At 30.3% G+C, this 24,811-nt stretch overlaps 3 protein-coding genes across 4 annotated transcripts; all 3 read left to right on the top strand.

Moving 5' to 3' along the window:
• Window positions 1-737: 737 nt before the first annotated feature.
• On the top strand, window positions 738-10,556 carry LOC134835459 (GRIP and coiled-coil domain-containing protein 2-like). Its single transcript, XM_063850337.1, has 7 exons — window positions 738-878; window positions 945-1,080; window positions 1,141-1,605; window positions 1,667-6,348; window positions 7,718-8,206; window positions 8,967-9,203; window positions 9,535-10,556. Exons 1-7 carry the CDS (start codon window positions 840-842, stop codon window positions 10,489-10,491), a joined length of 7,005 nt encoding a protein of 2,334 aa, XP_063706407.1. The 5' UTR covers window positions 738-839; the 3' UTR covers window positions 10,492-10,556.
• An 8,509-nt stretch (window positions 10,557-19,065) lies between these two features.
• On the top strand, window positions 19,066-20,925 carry LOC134834008 (zinc carboxypeptidase-like). 2 transcript variants are annotated; one of them, XM_063848519.1, is made up of 3 exons: window positions 19,066-19,208; window positions 19,293-19,859; window positions 19,916-20,925. In XM_063848519.1, the coding sequence occupies exons 1-3, from the start codon at window positions 19,172-19,174 to the stop codon at window positions 20,584-20,586; spliced, it is 1,275 nt and encodes a 424-aa protein (XP_063704589.1). In that variant the 5' UTR covers window positions 19,066-19,171; the 3' UTR covers window positions 20,587-20,925. The 2 variants fall into 2 exon arrangements, with proteins under 2 accessions (XP_063704589.1, XP_063704590.1); XM_063848520.1 differs by having other exon boundaries at window positions 19,108-19,208; window positions 19,273-19,859.
• Window positions 20,926-21,147: 222 nt separating this feature from the next.
• Window positions 21,148-23,724, top strand: LOC134834233 (zinc carboxypeptidase-like). The gene is made up of 4 exons (XM_063848818.1): window positions 21,148-21,472; window positions 21,523-21,749; window positions 21,800-22,485; window positions 23,123-23,724. The coding sequence occupies exons 1-4, from the start codon at window positions 21,469-21,471 to the stop codon at window positions 23,430-23,432; spliced, it is 1,227 nt and encodes a 408-aa protein (XP_063704888.1). The 5' UTR covers window positions 21,148-21,468; the 3' UTR covers window positions 23,433-23,724.
• Window positions 23,725-24,811: the final 1,087 nt, after the last annotated feature.

Genomic DNA, 24,811 nt, shown 5'->3' on the forward strand with positions numbered 1-24,811 from the left:
AAGAACATAAATACAACACTTTCAAGTATAAAACACGTAAATGACTGAAACAAATTGTACACTGGGGCAAAGTCTCAAAATGTGAACTGGGGCCATTTTTTTCCCCTTTTGTTTAAGTTGTAGCAAAATAGGTCAAAAATTTTATGTGATTTGTGGATTTTAATTTTTTAGGCATTTACCAACATCATTAGTGATGACTTACTAAAAAATATATTTAAAATAATAAAAAAAATAGAAAAAAAAAACATTTTAAAATAATTCGTAAATATGACCTGTAATTTTTTTACATATTAATTTTTTATAATTTTAAATTTTGAATATTTTTTTTATAAAAACTTAAGATAAAGCTAATGCAAATTTTATAACTGGTACAAAAACATTAAAAAAAGGCTAAAATTTGCTTATCATTTTCAATTTTTGTTTGAATTTTTTTCGAAATGCAAGAATCATTGTTTCATGTTCAAAATCGAAATTTCACTCAGTTTTTTCGAAGTTTGTATGTTTTATCAAAAATGTTTTATTAAAAAATTTGTTCTTATTTAAATAAATCCTTTAAAAATTTTCTAAAAATTCATCTAAAATTTATCTGGTCACCCTATCAAAATGTTAATAATTTGAGACGACTGAAATTGATAAAAAAAAGCCCAGTGCAAAGAAATTTGTCAAATACGCCATGGGAATTATCCGAATTCGTTAAGGAAATCGCTTCAGAAATCCGTTAAACTCATTTCAGTGCGGGACTTATTCAGCGTCGGTCACAAAAATAAAATAAAGTCCGAAAAAATTGATTTTAAAAGTATTCGACCTCGTAAATTAGTGATTAAGATACCGCTGCAAAAATGGACGGATTAAATTGGAGACACACATTAGTATCTTGGGTAAGAATTAACAAAAAAATATATTTTCAGACCCTCCCATTTTATAATTTTTTTGCATTTTTTCAGATAAACCAAACAAATTTCACCGATGCGCCAATCCAGGACATTGCCAGTTATGATATCAACGAATTTTACAGCAAATTCCAGGAACAAATGTCAGAAAAACGGGAAGTCCCAGAAAATTTGATGGATTTTCTGAAACGTAAGTACCACAATGACGCATTTCTGGCACCAAAATAACCGAATTTTACATTTTTTTCAGGTTATTACGTCGACTTTGAGCCGGATTTGGATGAAAATGGACAAATAGTGGTACAAGATTACATGTTCACGTACTCGTTATTTCTGCATTTTTCGTGTCTGATGTATCCGGAGCCCTTTTTTCACAGTAAATGCATCGCGCTGAAGCCAAAATGTCAGTCGTCGATCAAAGCGTTCCTTGAAATCCTGTCGAAACAGGAGAAATTCGATAAGCATACCTTAAGAACGGCGATTAGGGAAGCAACGCCTGCCAATCCGAGATTGTCCTTTTTGCAAATGGGATTTAGTACGCCACAGAGATCGCCGAAAAACTTTAAAAATTCCCCGCCAACACCAACGTCACAATTGCTGGATGAGAAAGGACGCGAAGTTAAGTTGCTGAAAGCGCAGTTGGACAGCGAAAAGTACGAAAGGGGATTTTTGGAGGTGCAAGTCAAGCAATATGAAGAGCGGTTGAGCAAATTAAGTGAGGTTTTCATGATTTTTTGATATTTTCAGGATTTTTAATGAATTTTTTTTCGTTGCAGTGAAAGACCAGAAGACATATCAGCACGAAATAAACGAATTAAACAACAAAATTTTGTCGCAAGAGACAGAAAACTTCTCCCCGAACCGCAATTTCAAGGAAGAATCGGCGAAAAAACGCTTACGCGAAAGAATTGCTGAGAAAGACGAACAAATTTGCGACTTAAAATTAGACATTGAAGCTGTTCGCCACGATTTGACGCACATGAAGGACAAATACACGTACATGGAAAAGGAAATGCGCAAACAAATGAGTCGCGTGCAAGAACTCGACAGCCTTGTGCTCGATCTAGAGACAGAATTACAAGGAAAAATCGAGATAATCGAAAACCTTCAGCTGCAAATCCAAGATTTAGAGACGCATATCAGCAACAATCGAGCTGCTGTGCCACGCGAAGTACTCGACAGCTCAGGGGACTTGCTCGATTTCAGCTTCAACCATGGAAAAGTCAATTGTTTCACCGACGAAACGGAATCCGAGAACATGGGAGTGATAATTGACATGAAATTAAAGGAGGTTGAGCACGAAAACAACGAATTGCGGCACGAAATCGCCCGTCACAACGTCGAGTTTACGGCACAAATCAAGGATTTGCTGCTAAAAATCGATCCGGAAGACAAAGTTGGCGATGCGGTGACCTTAGAGGAGCACATCGAAGCAATTGTCGTCGCTCACAAATGTCTCGATGCGAAACATTCCGACTTGGATGCCCGTTTGAAAGACGTTCAAGCTGAATTGGAGTCAAAAATGCAGGAATTGAACGATGTTACCAACGATCGCAACACGTTAACTGTCGATTTGGAGCAAACAAAGGCCGAAGTTCAGGCGTTAAGTGACTTCAAAATGGAAACTCTCGCAAAATTGGAGGAAATGCGCACAAAAGCCACTGAAATGGATACAAAACTCGAATTGTCGAACAAAAAAATCATCGAAATCCAATCGAAAAATGACGAATTAAGCAAGGAATTGACCGCAACTCACACAAAATCCGACAAATTCGAGGCGGAGCTGAAAGAAAAACTTTTAGAAATTGAAAAATTGGAAAGGGACATTGCTCAAACGGTGGAACGTGAAGCCGATTTGAATAAAATGCACAAAATATTGGAAGAGGATTACGCGAAAATGAGTGAGTCGTGCGAAAAATTCAAAGCAAAGTGTGCAGCGATGAGCAAAGAAGGCCACAAACTGAACGAAAAATTCAAAGAGACCGAAAAACGTCTAAAAGAGTCGCAGCAGGTTCAGTTACAACTGAAAACTGATCTAGAAACCTATCAGAAAAGTCTGGAAAGTAAAGAGGAACAGTGCAAAATTCTCGAAAGTGACCTTAAAGCATCCGATGACAAGAATAAAGTCTCCACGAACGTCATAAATCAACTAAAAGAGGATGTCCAAACGAAAGAAAGTCAAATTTCTGACTTGAATTCCAAGTTTGAAGCTGCTTTACGTGAAAAAGAAGACGTTACGGTAACGATGTCAGCTGAAATTGCCGCCAAAAAGTCAGAAATTGATCAATTATCCTCAAAATTGAGTGAAATTAGTCAAAAATTAAATACAACGATCGAAAATTATGAAAAGGAAAAACAAAGTTTGAGTGATTTAAATGTCGAAGCTCAACAAAAACTTGAAACTCTGACCCAAGAACACTCAAAAGCCATTTCTGAATTGAATTCCGTCCTAAATGAAGAACGTTCGAGCCATTCGGAGAAAATTTCTGCCTTGGAAAAGCTCATTAGCGATACAAAAGATGAAAAAATATCTCTCGAAAAGATGCTTGAGGAGTCAAAAACAGCACAGGAAAACCTCGGTAAGGATCTTGAAAGGGTCAAAGCCGATTTAGAAAAGGAACGCTGTGCAACGATCAACAGTCAAGAGCTTTTAAATAAAACTATCGAGTCACTTCATGCGAAAATTCAAGAGAAAACAGCAGAAATCGATCAGATTCGGTTAAATTCGGAACTTACGGGCGACGAAATGACACAACAAATCAACGAATTGCAAGTTGCGGCAATGAAAGCAGCCGAGGAAAAGCGTGTCTTCGAGGAAAAATCAAAAACTGAGATGGAAACGTTAAAAGAAAGTATCTTACGTGAAAAATCCGCTTTAATGGAAAACATCACACGAGGCCTGGAACATTTGGTTCTCGCTTTATCGCAAGTACAACCACGAATCAAGATGCTCCAAGACATGATCGGGAATCTCGAGTTGCAGATAAAAGATCACAAAGATCAAAATCAAATTTTGTCCTTGAAAAATATTGAGCTCGAAGGAGATCTTTCAGCAGCTAAAGACGAAATTTCCGTGTTAGAACAAAAAATTCAAGATCACTCATCGCACGTGGAAAACCTAACCTCAAATCTCAAGGAAGCCGAAACAAAAGCACATAACCTCGAAAAATCCCTTTCCGAGACAAAAGACGCCCATTCGAAGCTTTTCGAGGAAAATAAAGACCTCAAATGCCAAAACGAGAGTTTATCGAATGTCGCCACGCGTTACAGTCAAGCCATCGACACCGGAAATCGTCAAATCGAGGAACTAACGAACGACTTGAGCAACACGTCGCAAGAACTGGAACACGTGCGCTCCGAAAAAATCAGCCTTGAAACGGAAATTCGTTCGCATTTGCAGCACATCAGTCAGCTGGAGACGGATTTGAACGCCGCCGAGACCGAGATTCGTCAAATGAACGAAAAATTGCAAGAAAGATGTGCGGAAATTGAGAAATTCCAAGGTCTTTGCTCCACAGAGACGAAATTAGTAGAAAGTTTGAACAACGAATTGGACTTGAATAAAGCGGAAAAATGTGCCTTAACTGAAAGTGTGAAGCAACTCGAGTCAGAATGCGCTGTAATGGCGGAAAAATTGGATGAATTCAAGCAAATGCACGAAAAAATTACCGCGGAAAAGGTTTCCTTGGAAGAACAAGTCGCTTCATTGCTCGACGAAAAATCCGTTTTGATCCAATCGCTCGATAAGCTCTCCAGCGAACATCAAACCGTGATGGAGGAAAATGATGCCATCAACGAGAGCAACAAAAAAGTCATCGCCAAGCTCGAACTAATTGCCATCCAGAAACAACAAACGTCCAAAAACATCGCTGCGTTGAAGGAATCCGTTCAGATGCTCAAAAAGGAGAATCAACAGTTGCGGGACGAAGTCAAAACAGCAGTTGAGGAAAATTTCAAACTTGTAGCGGAAAAAATGAAGGATTTGACAGTTTTTGAGACAGTTGGCACGCAAGTCGATACTCTCAAGAGCGACGTTGAAGCTCACAAAACCGCGAATCAAGAGTTGATCGAGAAAAATAAAGAGTTTGGGAAGCAAATTCAATCGTTGCAGCAAGAAATTGACTCACTCCGATCGACTGAAGACGCTTTACAAGCAAAACTGGAAGCAATTACGGCTGAAAAAGATGAAATCCACAAAAAATTCGAAGGTTTAAGTGAAAAACATCGACTTTCGCAACAAGAAATGGAAGAAAAAGACATCGAAATTCGCGAATTGAACCAAAAATTGGACGAAAATCAAGCGGAACTTGTCAAAAAGGAGGGCGAACGGAATTTATTCGAAGCTGAAGTTAAAAATAAAGAACAGGAAATCGAAAAATTACGAATTCAAATCGCGGATCAAGAGAAATTGGCACAAGAAAAGGAAGGAGACTTACAAGAAGTTACCGAAAAATTGGCGAAACTCAATGAAAAGGAAATTTCCATACTTGGAGACATCCAAAAGCTTCAGGAAACGAACCAAAATCTCATTTCCCAAGTCGAAGAAAGTCAAAGTCAGTTGGAAATTTTGCGAAAATCGCTTGAAAGTCGAGAATCTGAAGTCGCGGAGCTGCGAAAAGAAGTTTCAGGACTCGAACAGGAGAAATCCTTGTTGGAACGGGAACAAAAACGCATCGAAGAAGACCGAAAATCGATTGAAGAGGAGTCATCTCGCGTCAAACAGGAGCTAAACGATCATCAAGCAACGTTACAAGCGGAAATTGCCGCCTTAAATCTCGAAACGTCGCAATTAAAGGAGGAAAATCACAAATTACAACAAACAATTTTCAGTTGCGAACAAAAATTACGCGAATCTGAGTCAACACTCGATAATTTACGCATCAAATCCCAAACGGAAGTCACGGAATTGCGAATCGCCCATGATAACATTCACTCTGAACTGACAAAAGCCAAGGAACAACTCGAGGATATTCAGAACAACGTGAATTCTTTGACGCAACAAAATCTAGATTTGACAGCAACTAATGAAAAAATGCGACTTGATAATGAAACACTCATCAAATCCAACGAAGAATTGCACGTGAAATATGTGGCGATGTGCGAGGCGTCGAGCAGTAAAGCCGATATCGAGCGTCTTGAGAGGCAATTTAAGGAAAGTGATGCCGAAAAGGCCAAACAAAATGAGAAAATAATGGAAATGTTCAAAAAGAGTCAGCAACTGAGTCACGAAATTATGGAATACAAAGCGAAGGAGGCGAAAATGATACAAGATATCAACATCTTGAACGCCAAATTGCATAAACATCGTGATTACTCGAGTGTGAAGGAGAAGGAGTACGAGGAAAAAATTGCGGAACTGCAAGGAAAGCTCGAAATGCGTTGTAAAGTCGCAGAAACGCAAGCTGTGGAGATACGAGCGGATCTGGAAGGTCGTTTGCAGAAAATGAAAGAAAAAATGGTGAGTAGATGAAGTTTTTATTTTTTTTTTTGATGGGGGTTTTATTTATTTGGATCGATAAAATAATCAAAAATTTTTATGATTTTTTTTTAAATTTTTTTAAAGGGAATTTTAAGGATTTTAAGAATTTAAAATTTTTAAATTACAAAAAAGTATTTTTTTTAATCGTTTTTATTTTATAATTTTAAATTTTGATTTTAATTTTTAAAATTTAAAATAAAATTTAATTTTTTTTTAATTTTATTTTATTTTTTTTTATTTTCAAAAAAATATTTTAAAATATTATGAAAAGTTTTGAAAACTTTTTGAAATTATTTAAAATAATTTTTTTTCATTATTTTATTTTTGTAATTCATTTTTTTTTTGTTTTTTAATTAATTAATTTATTTATTTTATTTTTTTTATTAATTTCAAAATTCTAAAAATGATTTAAAATAAAAAAAAAATAAAAAATTATAAAAAATAAAACAAAATAAATTAATTATTCATAAATAGTGTGAAAAATTATTAAAAAATTTCTTATCTATAAAAAAAATAAAATTAATTAAAATTAAAATTTAACTTAAAAAATAAAATAAATTAAATAATTTTTAATTAATTTATTTATTTTAATTTTTTTTATTAATTTCAAAATTCTAAAAATGATTTAAATAAAAAACAAATTTAAAAAATTATAAAAAAAACTTTTTTAAAACATAAGATTGAATTAAAAAAAAAATAAAAAAAAAATACAAAAAAATAAAAATAAAGAAGATAATTCTAAAACCCTTAAAAATCCATAAAAATGTATGAAGTTGTTCAATTGAAGTTGTATGAAAAATTATTTTTGATTATTTTATCGCCCGAAAAAAATGCATGAAACGAAAGAAGTTCTTTTGCTCATACAACAAACTTGTCTCTCACTTCTCTTCTTTTTCCCCCTAAAATTCGCGTGATTTTTTTGAAAAAAATATCTAAATTCGCGTTTTTTGTTCTCTCTCGTTCTAGTTCATACAAATTAACGTAATAAATCCGACAAGTACCGATTGTGTGGCCAAAAGTTCTTCTTCTCCGTCGATTGCGAGTGGTGTCACGAAGTCCGTTGAAGTTGCATGTCAAACAGAGACACCGCGCGAATCACCACTAAAAGTGCTTCAAAAATCGGGCAGGACCTGGATGCGTCGCTTGCTTTCTTATTCACTTCCTATTTTGTTATTTAATTCAATTTTCCTCATTTTCCTAAAATATTTCTTGGACTCTAATCAGTTAGAGTTGTGGATTCATGACAAACTTGGAAATTATTACTAAAAAAATTGTACAAAGTTAATTTTGTAAATAAAAGTTTTTTTTTTCAAAAAATTGTTAAAAAAATTATTTTTTCTTTCAAAAGACAATGATGCACAACGAGGATATCGCTCGTGTCAAGGGAGTTCACAAGCAAGAGTTGTTGGAATTGCGTCACGAACACGCCGAAGTGCTTGCAAAATACGAAAAATTACGCGCCACATCGGAAAAACTCTCGAAACAGCTTCACGTGAAAAACGACGAAAATCTCGATTTGCTTAAGCAAAACAAATTCATGGAAAATAAAATTCGTCTCATGGAAAATCCAAGCGAGAGTGGATCAACGCGAAGTTTTGCGGTGAAAAAAACAATGCCGCCCCCTGCTTTTGGCAATATGAAGATGGAAGACGAGCCGGGTGAGGAATTTGACAACACTTACTTGGCAGACCTCAAAATGGGTCGCATGCCGGATGATTTTGGCCGAAGCAGTATTGCGTTGTCCGAAATTCAGCGTCGAAACTCGCAATGGCAACCACACATGAGAAGTGCCTATGCTGGAGTGTTCAATGATGAAGTTGGCGAAGATGAAATTCGGGTGAGTTTTTTAAGGAAAATTATTTATGATTAAAAAAAATTATTTTTTTTCACTTTTTATTAGTTGGATCTTCGATTTTGATGAAAAAAAAAAAATAATTAGGAAAAAATGAATTTTTTGATTTTTTTTTGTTAATATTTATAAAAATTATACAAAAAAATTACAATTTTTTTTTAACTTAAATATTATTGAAATAAAAATGACAAAAAAAACAAAAAAATATTTTAAAAAATTTAAACTAACTTTTCTTCAACTTTAAGTTTAAATTAGAAAAAGACGTAAAGCAAAATCAATTTAAATTTAAAAAAATATTTTTTAAAAATAATCATTAATTATTTTGTATTAAAATTAATATAAAAAGTTTAAATTAATTTTATTTTTTATTTTCATTAATTTTTAATTCTCTATTTTTTTTTTAAATTGAAGAAAATTCTTAAAAATTGTCAAAATAAAACTTTTTTAAATTTAAAAAAAAAAATAATTTTTAAAATTTAATTAATTTTAATTTTCTTATTTTGTTTAAAAATTGAAAAAAAAATTTTTTTTAAAATATTTTTTTTTTAAATTTCAAGTTTAAAATGATTAAAAATCAAAATTTTGATGAAAAGAATTTTAAACTTGAAATTTAAAAAATTTGTTTCAATTTAAAAAATTTACATTTTAAATAAATTTAACTTCCTAAATTTTTCAACAAAAATTTTAATTTAATTAAATAAAAAGTCGTCTAAATAAATTTTCTCAAAAAAAATTTTTTTTTTAGGATGGAATTCCTTTGGGAGCAAATGACAGTCACATGAGTCTCTTGAGCAACGGACAACCAAAAGGCAAGAAAATTGGCGGCAAAACGGCATATCATCGTCCAGGACCTCCAACTCCCAGCAAAAATGCAGGACGATTGTCATTCGAGCCAGGTGAGGGCCCTCGTCTCTCGTTGCCGCCAACAAAAGAGGAAAAACCCGGCTTTAGGATGTTCCGATCGACCAAAATTAAAGACGAGGTAATTATGCCTGTTTTGAATACTTTTTTCCAATTCCTCTAAGTAATTTCCGGAACTGTCTAACAAACTTTAGTAGCAATTTCTTACTAAAAACCAACAAACTTCATTGTACTACGAAGAAGAAAAAAATGTGAATTGACGAGAATTATAGAATTAATTAAACGGAATGTCAGTTTTTTCATTATTTTCACGTCCTGTGGTTCAGTTTTGCTTTTCCAAGAACAAAATACTGAAGTTGTCTTGTCAAAATCGTGTGCCGTCGTAGCAAAACTGCATCACAGGAAAATCGTTCGTTAAATTTTTCATATAAAAAAAATGTTTGTCTTGGTAGTCTTCGTCGCCGGAAATGGATTTGGCTACCATACTTCGTCGTCCCGTCGTTGCCACAAAGAAGCCTGACGTCATTCCCGTCATCGCCGCCGAGCATCATGTAACCAAAAGACGTCAAAAGGACTTCAACGGAAACCATCCGGACTTTAAAGAGCTATTGACTGTCGACGATTACACGCAATATCGCGACAAATCCCCGTTTTCCGAGAACGAAGAAGACTCTGCGACGGAAGAAGACTTTGAATTGCTCCCGAATTTCGAGGAATTCCCGGTTCACGGAATGCCCGACGAGAGTTTTGATGCTGCGGCGCTCAACGAAACCGATGCGACAGCTTGTTGCCCACTTTTGGTGCGACGTCGCAGCTTTGGGCGCAAAGAAAATGCCCGAATTTCACGCGAAGACTTCAAACGAAAGTCGCAGGAAAAGCGAATTGTCAACTTTAACAATGCACGTGCCAAAGCCACGTCGCTCCGTGATACCTCGAGTAGCACCGTGTCGTCCGTGGGCTCGGATGTGATGCCAAATGAACGCGAAATTAACTGTAATGCACATAAAATTAAGTTAAATGAACGCGATTCGGACACAATTAACACCACGTGTGACTTTGAAACACTAATGCATGCTAAAATTTCAGAAATCGACTTCAACGAGGCCATTGACGCTGCGCCAGAGGATGACAGTACGACAAATGACCAGTTTAATGGGTCTCGGGACTTTACAATAAACACGCACACGGACTTTTTCAGCGAAAAACGCGTCGATGTGGCGCCCTTTTACATCAGTAGTCGATTACCGCAACTCAGCAGACCCTCGGAAGTGTTCCTTATCCCGCGAAATGTAACATTTACCGTAAAAAATCAACCAACCGTCTCCACCAAAGATACAAATACGAGAAATTTGCATCTTTTATCGGCTCTCGTGATAGTTTTAATGCTAGTTTATATCTTATTATTGTGATAAAACTGTTTTTTTTTGTAACTTAGTCTGTAACTTTTAATATATTGTCAAAAATCACCAAAAAACGAATTTGCATGACTCCTCTATCTCTTCTCTTTGTACTCTGTGCCATTTTCTGCGTGATTGTCCAATTTTTTTTTTAATTATTTATTTTATTAAATTGAATGTATTTTCAGACAACCGCATCACCAGCCCGAAGACGGTTAAGTAACTTGTTTTCACGTGCTCGCAAGTAATTTTTTGTGTTGGTTTTGGTGATGAGGAAATGGGATCGACCGCATGTACATGTTCTCTTTTGATGTATTTCGTAGTCAACTAAGTGTAATTAAAATTTATTTTTTAAGAGCAACCATGACCTGAAAAATGACAGAAAATTAGTTTTAAGTTCTGATAAAAAAAAAAATATTGAATTTTTTGAAAATCACAAACTTATGTAAATATTTTGTAATTTTATACAAAAAAATGAGGGAAAAGGATATTCATTACAATAATTGGTACAAAATAATTAGAATTGTAAGATATTGTTAATATTAAATGGAATTACTCAAGTCCTTATGTACAATAAAGAAATTATTATGCTTTTATTAATTTTTTTATTTTTTTTTTACTATTTGATTTATTTAATAATTTTCGTAAAATAATTTTTTTTTGCAAAATTTCTTCTTTTATTTTTTTTCTAATTTTTCTAATTAGGCTGCTTCAATTTTTTTTCTATGTTTTTGGCTCATGCCCTATTTCAAAAGTCGAAAATTTAACAAAATAAAAAAAAAATAATAAAAATATAATAAAAAATGTGCGTTTTTGAATGTTTTCTCTCACTTTTTTATAATTTAGTAAATAAATCGTTTTTAGGATAATTTTTGCAAATAAATTAGTATTTTATAAAAATTTTCAGCTCCAAAATTTATTTTTTAAATTTTTTTTTTTAAATGGTTTGATTTTTTTTTACCAAAGAAAATATAAGAAACATAAAAAAATTGTATATGGTCAAAAAATTTCCATTTTATATGAAAAAGTATTTCAAAACTTTTTTCTTAATTTTTTGTAAAAAACCTCATGGAAAAAATCATCATTATTTTTTTTTATTTAATTTTTAAATTTTTATTTATTTATAAGCAAGAGAAAAAAAAATCAATATATGTACTTTTTAAAATTTTCAAATAATTTTTTAATTTATTTTTTTATGTGTCAATTTTAAAATTCATAATTTAAAAAAATATTTTAATACAATTTTGCCAGATAGTAGTTTTTATTTGTTGATTTGATTTTTATCAAAAAATTCTTAAAAAGTTGTTTAAATTTTTTTTTTCAATTTTTTTTTTTTCAATTTTTTGATCAAAAAAAAAAAACTCGTAAATTAAATTTCAGTAAGAAGACATATTTTACAGATTCGAAAACGATTTTTCAAAATTAAAAGTAACTTTGCTGCTTGGTTCAATCTGTTATTTGGCCTTCCCCATAGAAACACTCAATTAATTGATCATTCTTGAAAAACTTGTGAAAAACCTTATAACTTCCACTGTAAATTGGCGGAAAAGACATTGGAACCTCTGATATTTTAAACATATTAAACGTCTCAATGTGCTAAAATATAACAAATTTTTAATTTTTTTTGCAAAAAAAAAAAAAAAAATAATAATAATTTACGCCAGCCTTATAAGGACATTTCTTTTGTTTTAATCCTCTTTGAACGATCCGATAAAAAACTGGTTGTTTAAATGGACTTTGAACAGCCTCACAAAAATCATCCATAGTTGATTTAAATTCAGCCCGCTCCCATCGTCCATTCTCAAATTTTTCGCTCGTCACAATTAGCTTCATTTTTCCTCCGAAATCGCTCAAAAATGTAGCAGATCCAATGTAGTAGATATTTTGTGTCTTTCCATCTGAAATAACAGTCAAATTTGACCAATCTATTAGGTGATATTTACCGTCGGGCATGCAAGGCATAAAATAATCCGGATCAACGAACGTTGAAAAGCTCAATCCCAGAATTAAATTAATTTTTAATGAAAATATTAAAATTTTCGTAAATGTCATTTTTTTCAATTTTATTTTTTTTTTCTTTTTTTTTAATTGAAAATCTGAGAGAAACTAATGAAGTTGAGCAAAAATCACACATTTATATGAGGAAAAATTACTCTCGTAAACCCATTAAGATTTTGGATAAGCTGCGCGTTAAAGCAATAAAACTTTTTTTTTATTTGTCGATGACAATTTAATCTTTTAATCAAACACAAAAAAAATATATGAAAAAATTATTCCAATTATTTTGTAATTCATGCAAATTAATTTTTTTAACAAAAACAAAAATATTCTTAATTTAAATTATAATTTATTTTAGTCGAATTATTTTTAAATAATTGTTTTTTTATTAATTAGAATTAATTAAATTTTTCACAAAAAAAAATTAATTTTTATTTCTCTTTTAAAAAAAAATAAAAATCTGCTAAAAAATTGACTTGGTAAAAAAAACTCGATTTTATGTCAGCATGAGGAAGAATCGTGCTAAATTTTATTTGTTCGAAAATTGACAAAATATGAATAAAATCATCTTCAAAATTTTTTATTCAATTTCAAGCCCAAAACTGGTAAAAAATTGACTTGGTACAAAAAACTCGATTTTATGTCAGCATGAGGAAGAATCGAGTTAAATTTTATTTGTTCGAAAATTGACAAAATATGAATGAAAATCATCTTCAAAATGACTTTTTATTTAATTTCAAGCCCAAAACTGCTCAAAAATTGACTTGGTAAAAAAAACTCGATTTTATGTCAGCATGAGGAAGAATCGAGTTAAATTTTATTTGTTCGAAAATTGACAAAATATGAATGAAAATCATCTTCAAAATGACTTTTTATTTAATTTCAAGCCCAAAACTGCTCAAAAATTGACTTGGTAAAAAAAACTCGATTTTATGTCAGCATGAGAAATCTCGATATTTATTTTTATTCAATTTTAAGGGTTAAAACTGGTCAAAAATTGACTTGGTATCGATTTTATGAGCATGAAGAATCGAGCTAAATTTTATTTGTTCGAAAATTGCCAAAATATGAATGAAAATCATCTTCAGAATGACTTTTTATTCAATTTCAAGCCCAAAACTGGTCAAAAATTGACTTGGTACAAAAAACTCGATTTTATGTCAGCATGAGGAAGAATCGAGCTAAATTTTATTTGTTCGAAAATTGACAAAATATGAATGAAAATCATCTTCAAAACGACTTTTTATTCAATTTCAAGCTCAAAATTGGTCAAAAATTGACTTGGTACAAAAAACTCGATTTTATGTCAGCATGAGGAAGAATCGAGCTAAATTTTATTTGTTCGAAAATTGACAAAATATGAATGAAAATCATCTTCAAAACGACTTTTTATTAATTTCAAGCCCAAAACTGCTCAAAAATTGACTTGGTAAAAAAAACTCGATTTTATGTCAGCATGAGGAAGAATCGAGTTAAATTTTATTTGTTCGAAAATTGAGAAAATATGAATAGAAATCATCTTCAGAATGACTTTATATTCAATTTTAGGCTTAAAACTGGTAAAAAATTGACTTGGTACAAAAAACTCGATTTTATGTCAGCATGAGGAAGAATCGAGTTAAATTTTATTTGTTCGAAAATTGAGAAAATATGAATGGATATCATCTTCAGAACGACTTTTTATTCAATTTTAGGCTTAAAACTGGTAAAAAATTGACTTGGTACAAAAAACTCGATTTTATGTCAGCATGAGGAAGAATCGAGATAAATTTTATTTGTTCGAAAATTGACAAAATATGAATGAAAATCATCTTCAAAACGACTTTTTATTCAATTTTAGGCTTAAAACTGGTAAAAAATTGACTTGGTACAAAAAACTCGATTTTATGTCAGCATGAGGAAGAATCGAGTTAAATTTTATTTGTTCGAAAATTGAGAAAATATGAATGGAAATCATCTTCAGAATGACTTTTTATTCAATTTTAGGCTTAAAACTGGTCAAAAATTGACTTGGTACAAAAAACTCGATTTTATGTCAGCATGAGGAAGAATCGAGATAAATTTTATTTGTTCGAAAATTGAGAAAATATGAATAGAAATCATCTTCAGAATGACTTTTTATTCAATTTTAGGCTTAAAACTGGTCAAAAATTGACTTGGTACAAAAAACTCGATTTTATGTCAGCATGAGGAAGAATCGAGATAAATTTTATTTGTTCAAAAATTGACAAAATATGAATGAAAATCATCTTCAAAATGACTTTTTATTCAATTTTAGGCTTAAAACTGGTCAAAAATTGACTTGGTACAAAAAACTCGATTTTATGTCAGCATGAGGAAGAATCGAGTTAAATTTTATTTGTTCGAAAATTGACAAAATATGAATGAAAATCATCTTCAGAATGACTTTTTATTCAATTTTAGGCTTAAAACTGGTCAAAAATTGACTTGGTACAAAAAACTCGATTTTATGTCAGCTTGAGGAAGAATCGAGATAAATTTTATTTGTTCGAGTAAATTTTATTTGTTCAAAATTGAGAAAATATGAATGGAAATCATCTTCAGAATGACTTTTTATTCAATTTTAGGCTTAAAACTGGTCAAAAATTGACTTGGTACAAAAAACTCGATTTTATGTCAGCATGAGGAAGAATCGAGATAAATTTTATTTGTTCGAAAATTGAGAAAATATGAATGGAAATCATCTTCAGAATGACTTTTTATTCAATTTTAGGCTTAAAACTGGTCAAAAATTGACTTGGTACAAAAAACTCGATTTTATGTCAGCATGAGGAAGAATCGAGATAAATTTAATTTGTTCGAAAATTGAGAAAATATGAATGAAAATCATCTTCAGAATGACTTTTTATTCAATTTTAGGCTTAAAACTGGTCAAAAATTGACTTGGTACAAAAAACTCGATTTTATGTCAGCATGAGGAAGAATCGAGTTAAATTTTATTTGTTCGAAAATTGAGAAAATATGAATGGAAATCATCTTCAGAATGACTTTTTATTCAATTTCAAGCCCAAAATTGGTCAAAAATTGACTTGGTACAAAAAACTCGATTTTATGTCAGCATGAGGAAGAATCGAGAAAACTCGATTTTATGTCAGCAAAAGAATTATGAATGGAAATCATCTTCAGAATGACTTTTTATTCAATTTTAGGCTTAAAATTGCTCAAAAATTGACTTGGTACAAAAAACTCGATTTTATGTCAGCATGAGGAAGAACCGTGAAAAATTTTATTTGTTCGAAAATTGAGAAAATATGAATGAAAATCATCTTCAGAATGACTTTTTATTCAATTTCAAGCCCAAAATTGGTCAAAAATTGACTTGGTACAAAAAACTCGATTTTATGTCAGCATGAGGAAGAATCGTGAAAAATTTTATTTGTTCGAAAATTGCCAAAATATGAATGAAAATCATCTTCAAAACGACTTTTTATTCAATTTCAAGCCCAAAATTGGTTAAAAATTGACTTGGTACAAAAAACTCGATTTTATGTCAGCATGAGGAAGAATCGAGATAAATTTTATTTGTTCGAAAATTGAGAAAATATGAATGGAAATCATCTTCAGAACGACTTTTTATTCAATTTTAAGCTTAAAACTGGTCAAAATTGACTTGGTACAAAAAACTCGATTTTATGTCAGCATGAGGAAGAATCGTGAAAAATTTTATTTGTTCGAAAATTGAGAAAATATGAATAGAAATCATCTTCAGAATGACTTTTTATTCCATTTTAGGCTTAAAACTGGTCAAAAATTGACTTGGTACAAAAAACTCGATTTTATGTCAGCATGAGGAAGAATCGAGATAAATTTTATTTGTTCGAAAATTGAGAAAATGTGAATGGAAATCATCTTCAGAATGACTTTTTATTCAATTTCAAGCCCAAAATTGGTCAAAAATTGACTTGGTACAAAAAACTCGATTTTATGTCAGCATGAGGAAGAATCGAGATAAATTTTATTTGTTCGAAAATTGAGAAAATATGAATACAAATCATCTTTAGAATGACTTTTTATTCAATTTTAGACTTAAAACTGATAAAAAATTGACTTGGTACAAAAAACTCGATTTTATGTCAGCATGAGGAAGAATCGAGTTAAATTTTATTTGTTCGAAAATTGACAAAATATGAATGGAAATCATCTTCAGAATGACTTTTTATTCAATTTCAGGCTTAAAATTGGTCAAAAATTGACTTGGTACAAAAAACTCGATTTTATGTCAGCATGAGGAAGAATCGAGATAAAATTTATTTGTTCAAAAATTGACAAAATATGAATGGAAATCATCTTCAGAATGACTTTTTATTCAGTTTCAAGCTTAAAATTGCTCAAAAATTGACTTGGTACAAAAAACTCGATTTTATGTCAGCATGAGGAAGAATCGTGAAAAATTTTATTTGTTCAAAAATTGACAAAATATGAATGGAAATCATCTTCAGAATGACTTTTTATTCAGTTTCAAGCTTAAAATTGCTCAAAAATTGACTTGGTACAAAAAACTCGATTTTTTGTCAGCATGAGGAAGAATCGTGAAAAATTTTATTTGTTCAAAAATTGACAAAATATGAATGGAAATCATCTTCAGAATGACTTTATTCAATTTCAAGCCCAAAATTGGTTAAAAATTGACTTGGTACAAAAAACTCGATTTTATGTCAGCATGAGGAAGAATCGAGATAAATTTTATTTGTTCGAAAATTGAGAAAATATGAATAAAAATCATCTTCAGAATCACTTTTTATTCAATTTTAGGCTTAAAACTGGTCAAAAATTGACTTGGTACAAAAAACTCGATTTTATATCAGCATGAGGAAGAATCGAGATAAATTTTATTTGTTCGAAAATTGAGAAAATATGAATGGAAATCATCTTCAGAATGACTTTTTATTCAATTTCAAGCCCAAAATTGGTTAAAAATTGACTTGGTACAAAAAACTCGATTTTATGTCAGCATGAGGAAGAATCGAGCTAAATTTTATTTGTTCGAAAATTGACAAAATATGAATGGAAATCATCTTCAAAACGACTTTTTATTCAATTTCAAGCCCAAAATTGGTTAAAAATTGACTTGGTACAAAAAACTCGATTTTATGTCAGCATGAGGAAGAATCGAGTTAAATTTTATTTGTTCGAAAATTGAGAAAATATGAATGGAAATCATCTTCAGAAAAAAAATATCTATTTTTATTTAGAATTTATTAAATTTTTTAGCATTTTCAGCCTTTTTCGTGAGTCTTTTCAATGCTGCCACACATTCCTTCAATTTGACACATTGGCCCGTCTTTGGATGACGCTTGTATCCGTCTTTACAAAAGCATCCTTTGTGGCACATTTTGTCGCAAATTTTATCAACTAGACAACTATCCATGCAATGATTTCCACATTCACGCCAAACTTCGTTTTTCTTGTGACATCCATGCTTGTCGGTTGATTTACTCATTACTTGATCGCAAAAGATAACAAACATCGTTATTAAAATAATTGAATGAAGTTTCATTCTGAACTTGACTTTGGAAAGATAAAAATGATACTAAATGAGTTTTTAGTTGGGAACTTGTTTAAATAAAGCCAAATTTGTGAAAGGAAGTTACGAGATTTGTCACGTTGTGACTTTTTGAACGTGCTGCAATGCTTTTAACTGAAAAACAAAAAAGTTTATTAGTCAAAATTACATAATATTTTTTAGAGGAATGAGAAAAATTTCACACGCGATAATTTTCAAAAGAGCAAAATTCAGAATTTAATAAACAAAATTTAAGAAATTTTCTTGAAAATTAAAAATTTTTATTAAATTATTTTTTTTTGTTCAGCATTTATTTTTATTCATAAAAATTTTAAAGAAGAAAATCTATGCTAAAATACGATGTTTATTAAAAAAATTATTAAAAAAAAAAGATTTTTCTGAAATTAGACCATAAAAAGAGTAATTTTTAAGGACATTTTCAATTTTTCCTTTTTTGAACTATAATATGCAGTAAGAAAATTAACCGAAAAAAAAATAAAAAAAAACATTTTAAAATTTTTTATTTTCAATTCCTAAAAAAATTTTGCCATTTTTGACAATTTTTATTAAAAACATGAAAAATTTTTAAATTGATTTTTTTAGTATTATTTATTTTTATATAAAAAAATTATTTATTCAATTATTTTAATTCTTTAAAAATTATTTTAATTATTTTTTAAAATATTTTAATTTATTTTTTAAATAATTTAATTTATTATTTAATTATTTTTTTTAATTATTATAATTTATTATTCCATTATTTTAATTATTTTTTTTTATTTATTTTAATTATTTAGTCAAATATTTTTTAAAAATTATCTTTTAATTTTTGAATTTATTTTTAAAAAGTTACGATTGAAAAATTTTCAGGCTTAATTTTGAATAAATATTTTAATGCAATTTTTCGGTGCCTATTTCTTAAAAAAAATTAAAAATTCTTCAGAATCTTTTAAATTTTTCACAATTTAATCAAAAATTCAACGGAATTTCAATTTAAAACGCGCAAGCAATCGAAATATTTCGTTGGGATATTTCATCGTCATACGTTCTTTGTTTGTAAATAAACCGGCTTTATTTTTTTTCTCTCAATTTTTTATGCGAATTCACTTTTGTTGAATAATTTAATTTATATCGCACACAGTTTATCGCTTATCTCCGTATTTCTCGTACATGAATAATTTTTTCAGACGATTTCTCACGCCACTCGGTAAGCTGTACACAAATTTCTTATCTTTCTTGCTGACTTTTTGTCATTCAAATTAAAATTTCAGTCTGTTTTTGTTAATTTTAGCTGCAACATCCCGCAAAATGTCTTCCATCGGTAAAGCCAGATACGACAACTACGCCCTTTATCGCGTGCACATCAAAACCGAAGCCCAAGTCAAGACGCTGCAAGAGCTCGAAGAGAAAAGCGACAGTTATGTGTTCATCGGGCACGCTCTTCGGCCCGACCAAAAGCTCGTAATCATGGTTTCAGCGCACAAATTGGCCGAAATTGAGGAAATTATCGCTCGTTATGGCTTCGGCAAGGAAATTTTGCATCCGAATATTCAGGAATTGATTGACCAGGAAGCTGTTCGTGTCAAACCGGTTGATACCAAGCCCGAAAACGTCGATTGGAACAATTATTGGCAACTTGATACGATTAACAAGTGGCTGGATTGGCTTGCGGCGAAACATTCGTTCATCACGACAGTCGATTTGGGCGAAAGTTACGAGGGACAGACCGTAAAAGGTGTTAAATTCGCGAAAAATGACACCAATCCAACGATTTTTATCGAAGCTGGCATTCATGCGAGAGAATGGATTAGTCCCGCGACAACTACTTTCATCATTAATCAACTTGTCGAGTCGTCACGTAAGCAAATTTCGCTTTTTTAATTAAATTTCTTTCAATTTTTCATCTTTTTTTAGGTCCCGAAGTGCAGGAATTGGCAAACAACTTCAATTGGTTCTTCTTTCCTGTTGTCAATCCCGACGGATATCGTTATACCTTCGAAAAAGATCGACTTTGGCGCAAAAATCGCAAACCCTACGGACTTTACTTGGGCGTCGATCTCAATCGAAACTTTGATGCCAACTGGAACGGCACCGGTTCGAGCTCCGATCCTTCGAGATACGATTTTTGCGGTGCGGGACCCTTTAGTGAGCCCGAAACTGCCAATATTGACAACTTTTTCAAGGCGCACGGCAAAAAAGAACGCATAAATACCTACATTGCCCTGCACTCGTTCTCGCAATTGATGATGTTTCCGTACGGGCACAAAACGGAAAAGCCGCCAAATTACGACGACCTCAAGGCAATTGGCGAAAAAGCGGTGGCAGCAATCAAGGAAAAGCATGGAAAGACGTACATTTGTGGCAGCAGCATCGAAACAATTTATCCCAGCTCCGGCGGCAGCAACGATTGGGTTTATGAGAAAGGTTTCGCGGACATTTCGTACATAATTGAGTTGCGGGGACCAGCTGACAGCACGAATATGTTCATTTTGCCGGCTGATGAGATCACGCCCGTGGGCGAGGAGATTCTTGAAGCGTTTATTGCGCTACTTAAAGAGGGAAAGGCTCGTGGTTACTATAACTGAGTGTCGGTTATGACCGAGTTTTATCATTTTTTTGTGGTTTTGAGGAAATTTTATCAATAAATTTACGAAAAAAGGCATTTGATCAACAAAAAACCGCAAAATACTTGAAATTAGCTTAAAAATTGATAAAAAATCGTTTTTTTGTCAACAAAAATTTATAAAAATAGATCAAATTTGATGATTTTTTAAAAAATTTGATTAAAAAATTCCCAAAATATGTGAAATTAGCTCAAAAATTGATAAAAAATCATCTTTTTGTCAACAAAAATTTATAAAAATGAATCAAATTTGATAAATTTCTAAATAATTTTATTTAAAAAAAATACGAAATACGTGAAATCTGCTTTAAAATTGTTAAAAAATTATTTTTCTTACAACAAAAAAAATTTAAAAATGGATTAAATTTGTAAATTTTCATCTAAAAATAATGATTTCATTTCTAAGTTTATTTTAAAAAATGCACTCAAGTATCAAATTTTAAACGATAAGGTCGAGTTTTGGTAATTTTTAATCGTTTAAAGACGAGAGAAAGTCAGTATCAGCTGTTTTTGCATTGTCATTGGAAGTGTTTTGTTGATATTTGCTGAAAAATTTTCATTTTTTATTAAAATTTATTAAAAATTGATAAAATATTTTACTTTAAAAGTGTTCAAAAATTATTTTTTCATAAAAAAATTATTAATTTTTAAATTTTCTTAAGAAATTTTATCAAAAATTGTTAAAAATTAAGAAGAAAAAAATTATTTGTTTACACTTCTGATTCAGCATTAAATCAAAAATTACTCTCAAAGCCGGTTTTCTCTCAATTTTCTCACTTTTAAGTAAAAAGCCAGGCGTTAACTGATTATTTAAATTTTTTGAACGTTAAAAATTTTCATTTCAATGGGTAAGTAAGTTAAAATTTCTTGAATTTTTATTAATTTCACGTTTTTTTAGCAAGTCCCAAGGCTCGTTATGATCATTATCGTCTCTACAGAGTTCATTTAGCAACCGATGAGCAACTGAAGACGTTCCAGGAACTCGAAGCTCGTAGTGACAGCTATGTTTTTTACGGGCATGCACGAGTTGTGGGTCAAAAAGTCACTTTGATGGTCGCTGCACATAAAATTGCGGAATTTGCTGTTGATATTTTGGATAAATATGGCGTTCAATACGAATTATTGGTAAGATTTTGCAGGTTTTTGAGCCAATTTATACAAAAAAATTTTTTTAGGAGTGTAATATGCAACGAAAAATGGATGTCGAAGCAACAAATGTTCTTCCGAAGGACACAAAAGCCGAAAATTTCGACTGGGAGCATTACTTTCACCTGGAAACGATCAATAACTGGCTTGAAAAATGCGTTTCGGAGTATTCATTCGTGTCGTCTCTCAGTCTTGGTGACAGCTTCGAAGGATTGCCGATCAAAGGTGTGAAAATCGCATTTGGAGGCGATGAAAAACCCGCAATTTTCGTCGAAGGAGGCATTCATGCGCGAGAATGGATTAGTCCAGCGACAGCTACGTACATTTTGAACGAAATTTTAACGTCGAAGGATGAAAAAATTGTGGATTTGCGTGAAAATTACACTTGGTACTTCTTTCCCGTTGTCAATCCCGATGGTTACAAGTTCACGTTCGAGCATGATCGGTTATGGCGCAAGAATCGTCAACCACATTCGTTGGTTTACAAAGGTGTTGATTTAAATCGAAACTTTGACAGTGCATGGAATGGCAACGGATCGAGTGCAGATCCCGCGAATTACGATTATGCCGGAAGTAAAGCGTTTTCGGAGCCAGAAAGTGCAGCAATTGCCAAATTTATCCTCGAGAATGGCAAGAAAATTAAAAGTTACATTGCGCTTCACTCGTATTCGCAGCTTGTTATGTTTCCCTTTGGTCATACAGCGGAGCCCATTAGGTGAGAAACTGAAAATAATTTTTAAAAATTATAAATTAATTAATTAAAAATTAATTTTAAACAGAAAAATTTTCAATTATTTTAAAAAATTTAAAAATTATATTTTTTTAGTAATTTTATTTTATTTTAAAAATTATTTTTAAATAAATAAATTAAATATTATTTAAAAATTAAAATGTTCATTAATTTTAAATTTTTAATAAAATTATTTGATATTCATAATTAATAAAAAAAAATATTTAAAATAATTACTGAAAAAAACAATTAAATAATTATTAATAATTTATGATTTTTTATCAAAATTATTAAAAAAATAATTTTTAATTCAAAATTTTTATTAAATTAAATTATTTTTTAAATTTTATTAAAATTTAAATAATAATTTTATTTTTTGTTTGGTATATTTAAATTACTATTTTATTATTACATTTTTTTTTATTTTTTAAAATAATTTTTAATTCAAAATTTTTACTTGTTTAATTTTAATATTTTTTTTTATTTTCAAATAAAATGTCATTTTATTTATTTTTTAAATTTTATTTTAAAAAAAATAAATAAATTATTTTTTTATAATTTTTATTTTTTTTTATAGAAAATTAATTTAAAAAAATAATTTTTTATATTTTTTTTTTTGTAGAAACTACGAGGATCACAAACGCATCGTAGAAAAAGCAAAAATCGCCATTCACGAAACGCACGGAAAAGTTTACAACGTTGGAAGTAAACACGAAACAATTTACCCGTCGAGCGGCGGAAGCATTGATTGGGCTTACGACACTGGAAAAATCCCCATTTCTGTAACTTTTGAGCTGCGAGGTCCTCCCGACAGTGCCGACATGTTTATTCTGCCAGCCGAAGAAATTATTCCAACGGCCCAAGAAGCACTCGCAGCTTTTATTGCGATCGTCAATGAAGCAAAACTACTCGGCTACTATAAAAATGTCTAAAAAAAATTTGCAAATTATCAAATAAAATTCACTTAATTACTACAAACTGTCACTTTTTGACACGATACCTGACAAATTGTCTTGTCTATTGTCTTCTAACAAATTTTTTTTTTTTGAGATCTTCACGAGATGAGACGCACGACTATGCGAAACACAAAAAATGATTATGATCTCATTATATTTTTATAAACAAAACGAAATGCTGCCGAAACACGCCGAACTGCTGTTTTCATTGTTTTCGTTACACAAAAAAACAGCCGGATTTTCACCGCAAGTCAATAAATATTTTTAAGAATAAAACAACGAATCAACGCAACGAAATTCTTTGATGAATTCCAGAGTGTGTTCGCATGATTTACAAATACAATTCGAGCGATCTTTGTTTGTTTGTAGTGCGAGAGAATGACGACGGGGGGATTGAATGTACGAGAAAATGGGTAACGGATGTTCGATTGTGTAACGAAGAGGTGATGAATGATTACAGGAAATGAACGGTTTGTGAAAACTTGTTTAAAAAAATTTAAATGTTTAAAAAAATTTTAGGAAAATTCGAAGAAATTTTTGAGAGAATGTAAAAAATTTGATTTTCTTAAAATTTGTTAACACAAAATATAAAGTTTCTAAATAAAATCATGAAACTTTATGAAAACCAAAAATTTTTGATAAACATTTAAAAATTTTTAAAAAAATTCGAAAAATATTTAAAAAATTTAAGTAAGAAATTTTTTTGATAAAAAGTTAAATTCGAAATAGTTGATTGAAATTTTTTTAAAACTTTAAAATTATAAAAATTAAAGAAAAACATTTTTGAAAATTAAAAAAAAGAAAACTTTAAGGAAAATACTTAGTTTTTGGAAATTTTTTAAACAAAATTAGAATTTCTTTCAAAATATCTTTAAAATTTGTGGAAAATTCGTAAAAACAACTTAAAAATTAATAATTCTTTTAATTGTTGAAGACTTAAAGTTGAAAAAATTTTTTTTTAAATTATATGTTAAAAAAAATTAAAAAATAAAAATTTTAAAAAATTAATTTAAAAAAAATTTTAATAAAAAAAAATTAAAAATTAATTTTATTAAAAAATTAATTAATTAATTAAAATTAAAAATTTTTATTAAAAAATTTTTGAAAAATATGAAAATTTAATAAAAGGTTAAAAACTATTTAGAAAAAAATTTTAAGACGTAAAAAAAAATTAAAAAAATTTTTTAGAAGATTTAAGAAAACATTTAGTTTAGGGGATTTTTCTACATAAAATAATATTTTTTTAATATTTTTTTCAAAAAAAAAAAAAAGAAAAAAATTTGTCGAAAATTCGAAAAAAAAAATAAAAATTTTGAGAAAACTCAAAAAGTTTAAAGGAAAGCTTTAAAAAATTC

The sequence above is a fragment of the Culicoides brevitarsis genome, chromosome 3 (genome assembly GCF_036172545.1).
Source record: "Culicoides brevitarsis isolate CSIRO-B50_1 chromosome 3, AGI_CSIRO_Cbre_v1, whole genome shotgun sequence".
In the NCBI taxonomy this organism is placed as follows: Eukaryota; Metazoa; Arthropoda; class Insecta; order Diptera; family Ceratopogonidae; genus Culicoides; species Culicoides brevitarsis.

Bases quoted from the DNA above. Each gene is read 5' to 3' on its own strand.
- LOC134835459 (XM_063850337.1), top strand. From the start codon at position 840: ATGGACGGATTAAATTGGAGACACACATTAGTATCTTGG. The intron at 1,081-1,140 runs GTAAGTACCACA...CATTTTTTTCAG, and splicing joins TTTGATGGATTTTCTGAAAC to GTTATTACGTCGACTTTGAG. The intron at 1,606-1,666 runs GTGAGGTTTTCA...TTTTCGTTGCAG, and splicing joins AGAGCGGTTGAGCAAATTAA to TGAAAGACCAGAAGACATAT.
- LOC134834008 (XM_063848519.1), top strand. From the start codon at position 19,172: ATGAATAATTTTTTCAGACGATTTCTCACGCCACTCG. The intron at 19,209-19,292 runs GTAAGCTGTACA...TGTTAATTTTAG, and splicing joins ACGATTTCTCACGCCACTCG to CTGCAACATCCCGCAAAATG. The intron at 19,860-19,915 runs GTAAGCAAATTT...ATCTTTTTTTAG, and splicing joins TCAACTTGTCGAGTCGTCAC to GTCCCGAAGTGCAGGAATTG.
- LOC134834233 (XM_063848818.1), top strand. The intron at 21,750-21,799 runs GTAAGATTTTGC...AAATTTTTTTAG, and splicing joins GCGTTCAATACGAATTATTG to GAGTGTAATATGCAACGAAA. The intron at 22,486-23,122 runs GTGAGAAACTGA...TTTTTTTTGTAG, and splicing joins CATACAGCGGAGCCCATTAG to AAACTACGAGGATCACAAAC.